General features: G+C 41.2%; 1 protein-coding gene and 1 long non-coding RNA gene across 3 annotated transcripts in view; one reads left to right on the top strand and one right to left on the bottom strand.

The window, feature by feature from the left end:
- FCRL6 (Fc receptor like 6) overlaps positions 1-12,158 on the bottom strand; it is a 36,658-nt gene extending 24,500 nt beyond the window's left edge. Inside the window, exons 1-2 of one of the 2 annotated variants that reach the window (XM_078156190.1) lie at positions 11,946-12,158; positions 513-533 (exon numbers count right to left, since the gene is read on the bottom strand). In XM_078156190.1, coding sequence (XP_078012316.1) covers positions 513-533; positions 11,946-11,976 — 52 coding nt within the window. In that variant the 5' untranslated portion in view covers positions 11,977-12,158. The remainder of the gene's footprint in view (positions 1-512; positions 534-11,945) is intronic. The other variant, XM_020977741.2, reaches the window with a different exon arrangement.
- On the top strand, positions 37-9,864 carry LOC110201873 (uncharacterized). Its single transcript, XR_002322588.2, has 2 exons — positions 37-98; positions 9,354-9,864. It is a non-coding gene; the product is annotated as an uncharacterized LOC110201873 (long non-coding RNA).
- Positions 12,159-15,143: the final 2,985 nt, after the last annotated feature.

The raw sequence follows: 15,143 nt of genomic DNA, 5'->3' as shown, positions 1-15,143 counted from the left end.
GTGAGAATCAGAGTGAGGGTGGGGAGGATTGAAGATCAGGGATGTCAGGGAAGGGAACATAGCTCATCACAGAAAGAAAGGGAGGCTCAGAACTCTCGGTGAGTGGGGTGTTCGACCCAGAATTCCCTGTGAGGTTTAGGGAGGTAGGGGTGTGTGTGGGGAGTAATGGGGGAGAGGTAGAATAAGGCCCAGAGTCCTTGGTGAGGGTGAGTGAAAGTTACACTGGACCTCTTCCTCTAGGTCAGAGATACTGTGCTGCAGAGGGGCTAGTGGGTAATTCAAAAAGCAGTGGGAGAGGGTTAGTCCTTGCTAGCTCCAGCTCTGGGGTGAGGGGATATTAGATCAGTGTAAAATTAGTGTTCTTTTCACAGTCCTTCACCCCCTGCCACAGAAAGCTCTGGGGAGTGAAGGGATTCTTCCTCACACAAATACCTTGATTCCTGAGAAATCAGGGCTAGGACACAATGTCAGAATGTAGGACAGAAGGGAGAAACAAGGAAGGCGGAACTCACCAGACTTCCCCATGAACAGAGCTGTAAGAGAGCAGAGAGATGAAGGTCAGGTGAGACTCTAGGAAGGGTTTTCTCATAGGGAGGAGGGATTAAACTTGGATTGAAGTTGCAGAGCACCTGGTACTGAAATACTAGGTCTCATTGTGGGGAGGAGAAATAAAAGGGATAGAAGATACAGCTCCTTCCTGTCCTAAAGGACATGGCACTACAGCTAGAGAGACAACATGTACACATAGGAGAACAAAAGGATATGTTTGATGGGTTGAAGAATAAAATCCCCCCACAGATAACTGTAGTCTGTATGCAGTCTGCCAAGAAAAAAAATCATTTAATTTAAGATCAATCTAACTATAAGTCATTACTGATTTAGAGAGGTGTGCTAAATGGTAAAGTACCCCATGCCTTCCAACATGTCTGCTGCATGACTGTTTTAGGTAATATTTATAGGAATCTTAAACAACTTGGCCAACGGAAAGCAGGCTGGATATGGATGCTAGGTAGCATGGTAGAGTGGAGAGCTGGATCTCAAGTCAAGGCAACCTGAGCTGTATTACTCTTTCAGGCACTGACAGAAAACTGTTAATATAATTGTTAACATGAGAACAGGAACTGTTAATGCCAAATCTGATGTTACCTGCCACTCCCTAAATGAAGCTAGCAATGTCAGAATGTCAGTAACATTCCCAGCAAGATGATGGTGATTATGTTGAGCTGAGTTAGACCTTAAATCCCGTCCTGAAATCTTGCCTTGAGGGGGAACCTGGCTCAAGCTGGATCTAGCTCCTTGCTGTCCTTTCCTCCTTCTACTACGATTCATGGCATGAAGGCAAAACCTCAGAACGAAGTGGTTATCCTTGCTCAGATTGCCAGGAGTGGCTGGGGTCTCATGACCAGGCCTTGCTATCTCATATTACCTCCTCCCCCTCTCCTCCTAAAGGTATAAAAAGCTTATGCATGGTTCTTAGAATCGGGAAATCCACTGGACATCCCCCAGGGTGTCAGGTTTGCTACCTTGTGACCCTAATTAAAGACACTTTATCCCCCAACTCATGACTTTTGTTTATTTCTGGACTTGACAGCACTCAAATGGCAGTGTGACTTTGGGTACATCACTTATCTGAAAATTGGGAATAATAACAGTACCAGACTCATAGGGTTATTGTGAAGATCAAATGAAATAAAATATGCGAGTGTTCTGCAAACCTTAAAGGATCATATAAATATTAATTATGATTGTCATCAGATGATCTGGGTTTGAACCTGGCTCTATCACTTACTATCTGTATAAGTAACAACTTCTCTGGGTCTCAGTTTCCTCATCTGCAAAATGAGAGAATTGAACTAGATCAATGTTGTCAAACTTAGATAGAAACAGAGGCCATTAAACTCTACATATATGTATATATATGCATACATGCAAGAATGCTGGCTGTATATTTACTTAGAAAAAACACAGTAGAAATGTATACAATATATATTTATATAGGATATATATAATATAGAAATATATAGGAATAGAAAATATAATCAATGTTTTATTGTCTTTTTGTTTGTTTTGTTAAATATGCACAAATTACATTTCCATCTGGTTCAGGCCACTCTTGGGAGTGTAGTGGGCCACATGTGGACCTTGACTCCTCTGTAGCTTTAAAGTCTCTTCTGTTTTTCTTAATCTATGATCCTATAACAGCTGTGTTCATATTTTTAAAGGGTTGTCATATGGGAGATTTGTTCTGCTTGGCTTACGGGGGGAAATGGGTAGAAGTTGCAAAATAAAGCAAAGTTAGGCGCAAAGTTAGGCTCAAAGTCAGGAAAAGCTTCCTAATGGAGTTATCCAAAGGTAGAGGAGGCTACCTTTCAAAGTAATAGGTTCGTCATCAGTCAGTCAGTAAGCCAGTCAAAAAAGCATTTATTAAGCACCTATTGTGTGCCAAGCATAGTGTAAGGATACAAAGAATTGGCAGAAGATAGTCCGTGCCCTCAAGGAGCTTACAGTCTAATGGGGAGCCAACTTGCAAAATAACCACGTCCAAACAAGACATATAGAGGATAAATTGTAGATAATCAACAGTAGATAGGGGAATTAAGCATGAGGTAGCAAGCAAGCATTAAGGGGGATCGGGAAAGAAAATCAGATAGGATTTTAGCTGTGATTTGAAGGATGCCGTGAGGGAGAGATGAGGAGGAAGAGTATTCCAAGCACAGGAGGATAGTTCATGGAAAATACCCTATGTCAAAAGATGATGTGTCCTGTTTGAGCAATAGCAAGAGGTCCAGTGTCACTGGGTTGAGGAGGATGTGATGAGGAGTAAGGTGTAAGACTGGAAAGGTAGGAGGCGGGCCAGATTCTGAAGGACTTTGAACACCATAGTTTTGATCCTGGAGGCAATAGGGAGCCAGAGAGGTTTGTTGAATGGGAAAGTGATCTGGTTAGACCTGCACTTTAGAAAGATCAGGTTGACAGCTAAGTGGAAGATGAACTGCAGAGGGAGAGACAAAGCAGGCTGACCAACCACCAGGCTATCAGGAGATAGTTCTGGGGTCCACAGATAGATTTCGAGAGTATTTGAATTTAGATGGGAAAAAAATTCATCTTAATTTTGACATCACTGTCCTTTAAAATTTTAGGGATTCTGTTTTATGCATTTAAAAACAGTGTTCTGAGAAGGAGTCCACTATGTTTCCTCAGACTGCCAAAGACTTGGCAAGGCAAGAAATATGTGATTTTCACCTCAGGCAGCAGAAGGCAGCAGAGAGCAACTCTGGGTAATAAAAGCCTATCAGTCTCCCAGAAGCAATGAAAGAATGGGAAAAAGCAAAACTCGGACTTTTGAGTGCTACCCAGAAAGAGGGGAAGGCAAGGTTTGCAGCCAACAAACCCTAGGAGTACATCTGAGGAGAAGAGTAAGATTTGCAAAGCCAAGATCTAGGACAGAACAGACAGACTATAAATGGTTCAGCATGCGTAGTGGTCAGACACAATCAGAATGGACATAGAGTCCTTGTAGGAATCCCTCTGGGAGGAATAATTATAAAGAGAGCTTGCATTTATATAGCACTTTATTCTTACAAAGTATGCTATCTGACCCTCATAACCCTATAAAGTAGGTTATGAAAGCATTAATAGTCCCATCTTATTCATAAAATTTGCATTGACATCTTTTGTTTTTATATGATGTTCATTCCTAAAGATATCCCTCTCATTGTCCCCACCCAGCAAGGCATCCTTTATCCCCATTTTGTAGATGGAGCCTGTAGAAGACATCTCACAGCTCTTATATTCTTTTTTTTTTTCACTCATTTTGAAAGGAGATTCTGGCCCAGTCTGATATTCTGTTAGGGACTCATACAAGACAAATTTCTAGTACTTTGTGTTAAACTTACAATTTGTGTAAGGTATAGTGGAAAAAGTGCTAGATTTGGAGTGAAATGCCCCAAGTTTAAACTTTTGACTCTATTTACTAATTACTTGTGGAACTCTGGGCAAGTCACTTCCCCTCCTTAGGGCCTGAGTTTCCTCATCTTTAAAATGATGGATTTGGACTAACAGATGTCTAAAATTCTTCCAAACTCTAAAAGCCTATGTAACAGAGAGCATGTATGGGGATAGGCCTTGGGCCTGGCCCCTTTTGGTGAACCCCTTGATAAAAAGAACATATGTAACCAGAGGTTTCTGGTTGGTCCCTAGGTGTTCCTCCACCCCATAATGGGGGTACATTGGTTAAGAAAGAGTATTGGGCTAGAAGAGCCTCTCACTCAGTGGACTTTATAAGGAGAAACAATTTTTACTCCTGCTGTCTCATAGCATGTGGCATGGGATGCCAATAGCTCTTTTTTTTAACTTTCCATGGTAGGAAGTCCCCAACCCTGCCCTGGTATCTATTTTTGGGGAAAAAATAGGAACCATAATCATTCCTCATCACCTTGAGGAATGTAGAAATCCCCAAACACCTGGTGGCCTATTATTAGCAAGTCTCCAATCTCTACTCAAGGATGCAGTAAAACAGATAGTTTCATCCATGGTTGTAACAATTACTTGCTGTCCTTGGATAAGAGACCCTGCAGTTTTATCTAAAAGGATTGTTTTCACAATTATAAAAGTGTTTAGTTTCTTCCCCTTGTCTCCTGACCTTGAACAGGGAATATTTTCTTATTTTGTTAATGAATCCTGCTACCTGCATTCCAAGTACTCCCCTTTTCTCTCTTGACTGACTTCCTTGACTCTTTTTCTACCCCTTGCTCTCCTGTCAAATGCTTTACTTCATCCTAAATTGCACAGGGGGCAGCTGGATGGAACAGTGGATAGAGTACCAAGACTCGAATCAGGAAGACTTATCTTCCTGAGTTCAAATCCAGCCTCAGACAGCTGTGTGACCCTGGGCAAGTCACTTAACCCTGTTTAGCTCAGTTTCCTCATCTGTAAAATGAGCTGGAGAAGGAAATGGCAAACCATTCCAGTTGTTTGTCCCTTTTTTTTAAATGAAGAGGAACAATGACATCTCGGGGTGATGTCTTGAACTGCACATGAATTGGATTGAAATGAGGCAGAACTGCACCAAGAAAATGCCAAATGGAGCCAGGAAGAGTCGGACGTGATGGAAACAACTGAACAACAAGAAGAGTGGCTACTGAAATGCTACTGCTTGGCTGTGCACTCAAAGCAGGCCTGCAAGGTTATAAAAATAGAATCTGTGCCCCAGGAATGTGACTTTGCCAACAGTGAGAGCAGATTTATTACTTTACTAATAAAGCTGTTTACTTTTGGATTAGCCTCCTGTCTTTGACCAACAGTCATTGGAGGCCTGCTGACAGTCCAGGGTTTCCCAAGAGGTTGTGAGAATTCCTCAACGCTATTCATGGCAGTGAGAACATGAGCTAGTCTAGATGAATTTGAGACTGGTTCTTAAATTCCTACCTGTCTCTTTTGTTTTGTTTCTTTCCTTGGACACAGGTGATTGAACAGCTATCTTGAGATGGATAGTAAGTTGCCTTAGAAGCAACTCTCTGACTTTGAGAGATTGAGAATTCCTGGGTTCTGGTGCTGGCTGCCCAGAAGGAGGTCACTTCTTAAAAAGCTTCTTGAAGGAGATGATCAGTTCCAGGAGGATGAGCCTAAACCATGCCCTGGCTTGCCAGAAGACATGGACCTTGAGGGAACTGCTTAGCAGAACTAAGATAGAGGAGCTATGCCTATTCAGCAACCCTATGTAATGTTTTGTATTTTAACATTTTAAATATTAATTTCCCAGGAGAGTACCCCAGAGATGTTGGTTGTTATATTGTGCTTTATGTATTTGTCAATCCATAGTTATGAGTCTTCACTTTTCAGTATTTCTTTGTGGTAGGAGAAATGAAGAGTTGTCTTATGTCTGATCTACTTTTTGTAACAAATGAGATAACATTTGTAAAATCGCTTGAGGCAGTCCTAGGGGGTACAATGGATAGAACACTGGGCCTGAAGTCAGGAAGACTTGAATTCAAATGTAGCCTCAGATGTTACTGTGTGTATGACCCTGGACAAGTCACTTAGCCTCAGTTTCCTGAATTGTAAAATGGGGATAAAGAACAGCATCTACCTCCCAGAGTTGTTGTAAGGATCAAATGAGATAATATCTATAGAATACTCAGCAGTTCTTGGCAAGTGGTAGGCACTTAATAAATGCTTGTTTTTATTCCCTTGCCTTATATTGAGTACCTTTCTAGAAGGGACTCTGTTTATACCTTTTGGGTAGACCCTAGACATGATTAAATCTAAGCTTTAAGAGATTTTCCCAGGGCTCTGGAGTAGGAATGTAATGAGCCAGAGAGTAGTGAGCCTGATTTCTTTCTTTTAGAAGTCCGATTTTTCTGGGACAGAACCTTATTCTTCATGAACCCAGACCTGGGGGTCCCCTAGTAGGGTACGGTGTGCCACCCTCTGGTTCAGAGTGGTGGTCACAGAAAAGATAAAAGTCACAGGATAATTGATTTAGAACTGGAAGTACCTTAAGCTCAGCTCAAATTCCACCTTCTACGAAGCCTTTCCTGATCCTCCAAGTTGTTGACACCTCCCCCTTGAAATTAACTTGCATTTATTTTGTGTGTCCTTATGTATGGACACATGCAAGGTGTCTTCTTTGATAGAATAAAAGCCCTTGAGGGCAGTCATTTTCAAATTTGTCTTTGTATACCCTAGTGCCTAACAAAGCCTGGTACATAGTAGGTGCTTAATCAATACTTATTGGTTGATTCTTTCAACTCATTCCCAAACAAAAAGTCTCCTTAAAACATCCTGATAGTTATTTAGTCTCTTCTTAAAGATTTCAAGGGAGGGAGAAGCAATTATATGTTCATGCTGAAGAAATGTGGTGGAATGGGAAAAAAAGGAATCAGTAGAACATTTCCAAAAGGCCAGTGACCAAGTTTCTCATGATGCCCTCATGAACACAATGGAGCAATGTGGGCTGGGCCTTATGTGGTGGTGGATTTGTAGCTGATTGAACAGCTGTGCTAAAGCCCTAGCTTCTTCAATGTTAAATTTTTCTGTATCAGTGATGAACCATTACTTGTGTAAGATACAAAAGTAAGAGTGATAGCTAATACTTTGGATGACTAAGTCGAGAGTCAAGAAGATTGTAGAATTTAGAGCTAGAAGGGATAGTAAAAGGAGGAAGGGAATAAGCATTTATAGAGTACCTGGTTTGTACCTAGACACCGTGCCACGAGCTTTTTACAAATATTATCTCATTTAATCCCTACAATACCAAGGTAGGTGCTATTATTATCTCCATTTTATAGTTAAGGAAACTGAGACAGATTAAATGACTCAACCAGGGTCACATAACTAACAAGTGTCTGAGGATAGATTTGAACTCAGGTCTTTCTGACTAGAGGCCCAGGACTCTAGCCACTGTACCACCAGCTGCCTCATGAAAGAACATGTATTTCAACTTCTTCTTAGGCAGCTCTAAGAAGTGTTTAATGTTCAAATTTTAGGAAGTTATAATCTAGCCCACCTCTAACACCTGTTAACTGTGACCATAGGTCAGACACTTAACCTCCCTAGTATGTTTCTTAAGTTGCAAAATGGAGATAATAATGCCTGTAGTACAGTGGTTGCAAGGCTTGCAAGAGGTAACATGTGCAATATTCTTTTCAAACCTTAAAGTAACATATGGGGTGTCCCAAAAGTATTAGTGCAGTTTTAAGCAAAAGTTTTGGGAGAACGTTTCAGAAATTGGTCAAATCTTTCCTCTTTACTAGAAAACATCAATATTCCCACCAGTACAGGCTCACAATGGACAGGAAGCCATGTAGTAGGAAGGAAATGAGATATGTACTTCGGCATCCAGAACTGATTTTATCCCCTTCCTTTCTTTGCCATTTGAAGGAGTCTTCCTGTTGTGCCATGCTAGATAAAAGGAGGTATAGCCACAGCATTTGGACTAATACTATTGGTGTGGCCCTCTACAGACGCTTTATCTGCTAGGCTCATACTCTGCCTAAGGCCAAAATGATCTGGAGGCCAGAGACACCAAATCAGGGTAGGGAGACTGACAGCTGCTGTGACTCCTTTCATATTGATGAGAAAAGGGAAAGACTGATCTCTTTCCCTGTACTTCCTCTGTTTTCCCTTGCTTAAAGTTATAGCCCTGATCCTGAGGATCTAGACATGCAGGACCTTCCTTTGTTTTTTTTCCTTTGGGTGGCAGTGGAAGGCTTTGGGATAATCCCTGAAAAAACTAGGAGGGCAAGCAGGAGGAGGTTTTGGGGCATGGCTGGTGTGAGAGCTCCCATGTAGAAGTGCTGAAACCTTTTCCCTGGCATTGTCGTTATGTTAAATACATTATGTAGCTGTAGTGATTGCTACATTTGATGACTGCCTTGTGGATTTGGGGGGCAGGAGACATTTGCCTACCCTGAGAAAGGAAAGTTCAGGTGTGGCATTAAGGGCTGGCTTTAAGCTGTGTGCTTTCATATGAAAAACATTGAATTATCCACTAATCTAAATTCAGAACTAGGCCAGTATGAGTTTTAAACTTGCCTAACCATTAATGCTATGCAGTTTCCTGGTATGAGAAGCTCTGAGTGTATACTGAAGTCCTTGATAAGACTACTCAGTTGGTGGGCTTGAGTATAGTGCCACCTAGTGAGCATCTCAGATATTATATTCCCTCTCTGGATAATTAATGTAGTGACATGCTACCTTTCTGTAGGTTTAAGGAAGGTAGCCAAAGAATGAATTTCTGCTGCAGCACCAACAGAACTTAAATGCTGTCAAGTTTTCCATCAAATCTGGTCTCTTTAGTTCTATATTCCTGTTAACAATGTATATAAGGATGTGTTTGCAATTTAGGATTATTGTAATTTCACTGACTGCAATATTATAAACTGCAATAATATAAACTGTTCTTCCCTGAGCATAAATGTACTGAAATTGCTTGCTAGAGAATGTATACATGTGTATGTAGCTATATTGGTACACTAAAACCGCTTTCCTCCTTAACATTGGAATTTTTGTTAGGTTTTTCCCTTAACCACTCAAATGTCTTCTATTTAGGTCAGAATTCCAGGTGAAAACTTAAATTCCTTTAAACTAAGGCTAAATTGTGCCCTCTGAAGGAATAAGCCTCTTGGCCACCCCCCTTGGCTATGGTCAAACAAGTTAGTGGTCAAACAAGCGAGTAATGACACATACGCACAACTCCTTGGGACAAGTGTGCTTGTTTTCAGCTGGTCATGCAATTTCACTATCTTGGCTTAACATCTCAGAGCAGTGGAGAAGATCTCTTCTTGTTTTCAAAACTGTGATGTGTTCAGTTCAGTCCAAGTGAAGCAGATTTTTTTTTTAATTTCCTTTAGATAAAAGATTCTCTTAGCAAGAAGGATGAACCTTTTGAGCCCTCTGTCATCATTCCATTCCATTCAGCCAATCACAGGCCTAAAGTCCTCAGAAGAAGAAAATGAAATCATCTAGAATGAGATGGAACCTTAAAAGAAAACAAGGAAAGCTACCTCTTCTCTCTCTGACACCTGCCTCTCCACCAGTCATCTTTGGTATTATCACCTGGAAAAAGTTACTTCCTTTGGTTCCAGCACCCACCTCAGCTTGGGCTGTTATCATTTTCCCCAACTATATCTCATCTAGAAATCCTTCTTGGGATGCCTGGGAGCCTCCCCCTTTCCCTCTTTCCCAACAGCCACTTGTCCTTTCCCTTTGGCTACCCTTTTTTCTCCCCCACTGGTGGTGGTATTGGATAGTTGGTGGAGACCCAACTCAAGACACAGATCTGAGGAACATTTAATCTTATTTCTACCTGTTTTGAGACTTCTACTGACTTAATTCAATAAACTTCTCTCTCAAATTGTTAAATTTGATTTATGCCTGTGTTCTGGTTCCTGAGCATGGTGGTTAGTTCATCACAAAATCACTCATTTAAAGGGCAATTCTGCTAATAATGTGAAATAAGGTGAATAAGAGGATCTGATCAATCCTTCCTTTCAATGATTTTCTTCAAAGCCCAAGAGTAAGGAACCCCAGATCATTTGGAAAAAGGAGTAGGGCTCAAAAACAAATGCTCCAAAGAGTAACCTGGGGTATCCACTGAATGCATACACCTGCCCTATAGTATCATAATAGCATAATAGTGGTCCTTACATTTCAGAAGAGATGGAAAGTGGAAGAAGAAACAGATTCAGCTATTACTCTAGAGGGCACAACCAGGACCTGTGGATAGAAATTACAAGGGGGAGGGGCCAGCTCTCAGATCAATTTAAGGACTAACTTTCTGGGCAAAGACTCCTGGCCTGTCATATGTCTAACTGCATTTTTTCTCTACCCTAGTAAATGGCAGTGAGGCAGCTTTGTGAAATTGATTCCCTTTTAGCTGGTGTTGAATTCCTGATGCAGTCGATAGAGAGTAGGACCTGGGGTCAGGGAGATCTAGTTCAATACCTTTCTTACGCTAGCTGTGTGACCCTGGGCAAGTCACTGAGCTTTTCTGTGCCTCAGTACTCTCATTGGTAAAGTGAGAGTGTCGGAATGGATGGACTTTAAACTCTCTTCTAGGTCTAAACATACGACAGACAGTCCTTCTTCACTAAGGCAAAAGTTTAAACTGGTCCTCCTATGACCACACTCCACACTTTCCTTTCCTTTGGGTTCTTCCAGTTTTGTGACTGACTTCTTTTTTTTTTTTAATTCTTTCGAGGCTTTCCCTAATGTATATTTTAGCCTGATTTACTTGGGGTAAAAATGTTAGGGGAGGCGCAAGGAAGAAGCAAGATTTAGGACTTAATATGTCTTGACTCTGGTTTCACTTACCATCTGGCCCCCTCCCCCCAGGTATCTTACACTATAGACTTCCCCCAACTACTAGTGGCTTCCCTCCCAAACAACATTGTATATAACTACTTAATACCTATTTTCATTTATTGTCTTTGCATTTGTTCTGCATATAATTATATATGTATGTGTGTATACATACATTTGTTTGTTGTGTACCTATCTTTTCCATTTGCATGTAAACTTGTGAGTAGGATTGTTTCATTCATTTTCCTTGAATCTCCCAGTTGAGCATAGGGCCTGGCATGTAGGAAGCATTTAATAAAGACTTGATTAATTGATTGAAGGCTGGCTACTAGTGTATTGCACATAGTGGGTACTTAATAAGTGTTTGTTGACTTATTTGTTGGGTTGAATAGATAGGGTAGGGATGCATTGTAGAAGTCTTTGGCAATAAGGACAGGGAGTGATATTCTGAAACTCAAGTTTCTAAGAAAAATAGGTTCAAAGAGTTCAACCAATCAACCTGCAAGGTGGTCAATTTGATAAACATTTTATGAACCCTTACTATGTGCGAAATACTCTGATGCTTGAGGGGAGCACAAAGATATGACCCAGCTGTCCTATAGCAGAAGGATTCAATACCTTCTGTTTGGTCCCAGACAGTGGGAGCAATGTGTGGAAGTTGTAGAGGAAGATTTGGCTATACGTAAAGAAAAAGGTCAGACTGCATTGAAAACATTGTTTTCAGTTCCGGGTTGCACATTTTATTAGGGAAGTTGATAAAGGAACAGTTGTTTTTCTCCAAGAGAACTGACCAAAAGTGGAATGGGCTGCCTTAGGAGGGTGTGGGTTTCCTGGAGCTCTTTAAGAAAAGGCCATAGGGGATTTTATAGAGAGGATTCTCATTCTGGTATGGCTTAGACTAGATGGTTTCTGAGGTCCTTTTCAACTCTGAAATTCTTGGGTTCTCTGATAATCTGATCACCCTGCCAGGGAGCTAGATGTGGACGGGTTGGGAAAATGAACCTATGCCCACTTCCTTTACTGTCTCCCATTTCTAGCTCCCTAAGTAGACTCTGTTGGACGAGAGAAACCTGAGCTCTCAGATTTCCCATCCTGGAGTTCCTGCCCCCAGAGCCCAGGAGGCTCCCCTGTGGCTTACTTACCCAAGAGCAGCACAGCCACCTTCAACAGCATGGGGCCCAGGAGGAAAGGGGTAGGCACAAGTTCCTCAGTAGAAGGTACGGAGATGGGCACATCTGTGTTGGTTGCAGTTGCGATCTGATTACATGGGCTCCTAGGGCATTGGGTTGGAGTAACTTTAGAGGAAGTAGAGTACCCTAATCTCAGAAAATTCTTTCCTTTCAATATAAGGAAGTAGCTACACACTGGGTTGTTGTTGTTGTTGTTTTAGCACTCTCTTCTCTGAATGTTTATTTGGTGTAGCAGAAATAGGGATGGGATGAGAAAGGAGTACAGAGTATGACTAGTGAGATTACATCACCCATGGGAACCTCAAAAACTCAGGTTTGGGATCTTTGGAGACCAAAAGAATGTTAAATACAGCCAGAAATAATAATGATAATGATGATGATGATAACTAGCATTTATATAGCACTTTAAGGTTTACAAAGCACTTTAAAAATATTTTACACTTATCACAACTCTGGAAGGTAGGTGCTATTATTATCCCAATTTTACAGATGAAAAAACTGAGGCAGATAGGTTAAATGACTTGCCCAGTCATATAGCTTATAAGTACTTCAGGCTAAATTTGAACCTAGAGCTTTGTGTTTCCAAGAGCAGTGCTCCTGTCCACTATGTTACCTGGTTAGAATAGCCAAAAGGGACAGAAGTGTAAGTGTTGGGATCCATTTTTAAAAATCAAATCAATCCAAGCTTATCTTAATGGAACAAACTTCGAGCACAAACGAGGTTATAGGTTTCCAGAAAATGAGAGTTATAGTATTCAGGAAAAGGACCAGGTGGCTGGGACTGTTGTTTTATGCTTAGAGGCCTCCCTGTCTGTCCTCGATTTAACTTGGCCCTGCTTTGATTGACATCTAGCATGAGCCCCCTCCCCGACCCCATCCGTCAGTTAGAGGACTGTGAAATTGGTTTCTTTAAGTCTCCGTGAAAGAGGCTATTTAAGTTGGGCTACACAAGGAAAACTATTCTAAAGATTAGAGCTGTCCCAAAATGTCCACTTACTTGAAAGAGCTGGTTGTCCTTCCCTGGAAGTTGACAAACAGAGACTGTATTATCACTTGTCAGGGATGTTGTGGAGAAGATTCCTATTCAACTGCAGGTTAGAATAGATGTCCTCTGAGGCTCTTTCCAACTTTTAACATTACGTTCTTATTCCCATTTTACAGAGGAGGAGATTGTGGCTCAGAGTCACATGGCTAGTAAATGGGAGAGTCAGGATTCTAATCCAGATCTGTTCAGAGTTTAAATCCAGAACTTGGGTCTTATTGCTCCTCTCTGAGAAACTGTGATGTGTGAAACTACAGATTTACAAAGCAGACAAACCAACTGCAAAAGGATAAGAAGGAAAGGTAGGATGCTATAAAGGAAGCTGGGCCAGGAGAGATGGGAGATGCTCCAGAATGAAATTTTTTTAAATTTTATTTTAGGGTAAGAATTATTTATTTAAGTCATCCCAATCACAAGCAAAATGATAAAAGGTCAGCATATTTGTCACTACTGTGCTGCAAGTGACCTCAAGGCCCATATAATTTTCTGTTCCACATAGAAAGAAAAGGATGGTCCTACTGCTGCTGATTAGCATGGTCCAAGTTTTCTTTATTTGTCCTCATACCCGGTTGGGAGAGGATTGACGGGATGGTTATGAAATAGAGTGTGGTTTCCATCCCCCCACGGGAAGGGCTTGGTTCAGATGCGGAGATGGGGGTAGGGGACGAATTCGGGCCGTGTTGCTCCGGAGACTTCAGGTAAGCTTTCAGCATGCTGACCGCCATCCCGGGGAGCGCGACGAAGTAGGTCAGCGTCGTCCACGAGCTGCCCGAGCCCTCTTGGCTGTGGGCGCCGCTGGAGAGCGACCGCCTCGCCCGAGAGCAAGCCTGACACGGCAGCGCCAGCAACCGACCCAGAATGAAATTCTGAAGACAATGGGAAACAATGGGATTTATGGAAAGGGACCTATGTGGAGGTACAGAGAACTCATACACCAATTTAGGATTTTTAAAAATTAATGTCTGGAAGATAGAAGCAAGGCCAGGTTACAGAGGATGACTGTAAAAACATGTGTCGAGAATGATAAATTCATGAATGAATTTAATCTGTTGATGGAAACTAAAGACAATGAAAGTGTCCATTTATCAAAGATCGGATAGGATCTTTGCTAGGGCAGATGGGACAATGATAATTTCTAACAGAAGGCAGGTAGAGCTGCTCAAAACTTTTTTTTTTTTTGCCTATTTTCTCTGCCAGGGAAGAATGGCATTTGCCATTATAGTACTGAAAATGATGAAACAAAAAAATGGCTAGTAGGGAATTGATATCCAAGATCAATGAGGAGGTAGTAAGAGTACAGAAGCTGTCCTTGATGAATTTAGGTAACCTTGCCCAGAGGAACTGTTGAAAGAAAAATTCTTCATTTGGACTTTTATCCAGATTAACGAGGCAAAACTCAGAACAAAGAGAATTAAAAAGGATTTTATTTTAAGTAGTTCAAGGTAGGGACACTTTGGCCCTACTCACTGGAGATCAGCAATGGCTTAAAGGTGGGGACAGTTTATAAGGTAACTTTAAGATAATCCAGATAGGTACACCTTAGCAAAAGAGGTAGGGCCCTTGAGTCTCAGTTCCTCCCCAAAGTAGCAAGAAAATGACAACATGACAAAAAGAAAGTGATACAAAAAGCTGCAGATTTGGTATCTCCTTCCCCACCAGAGCCTCCTCCAACACTTTTTGATAAGCAAGGCTGGCAATAATGGGTAACTGAGCCAATATAACCTTCCACATAACTACATCCTCAGGTACTAAAAGATTTGAGAGATATGATTGCTGAGCATCTGACAGTGATATTTGAAAGATCACTGAAAACAGGAGAGGTACCACCAGATTGGACAAGGACAAATGTCTTAATTTTTGCAAAACAGAAGAGAACAGTCTTGAAACTATAGACCAGTGAGCTTGACTTCAATGCCTGGGGTAATTAGAGATGGCTGGCAAACATCTAGAAAGGAAAGTAGTGATTACAAAGAGTTGGTATGACTTCATCAAGTAAAGGTCACATCAGATTAACCTCATTTCCATTTTTGACAGGATTATTAACTAGTAAATGAAAGGAATGTTCTGGGTTTTGGCAATGATTTGCTAAAATATCTTATTATTATTGT

The sequence above is a fragment of the Phascolarctos cinereus genome, unplaced genomic scaffold (genome assembly GCF_003287225.1).
Source record: "Phascolarctos cinereus isolate Bilbo 61053 unplaced genomic scaffold, phaCin_HiC Scaffold_5;HRSCAF=322, whole genome shotgun sequence".
Lineage (NCBI taxonomy): Eukaryota > Metazoa > Chordata > Mammalia > Diprotodontia > Phascolarctidae > Phascolarctos > Phascolarctos cinereus.
Note: the sequence above shows the minus strand (reverse complement) of the source record. Positions and strands in the feature narration are given on the sequence as shown.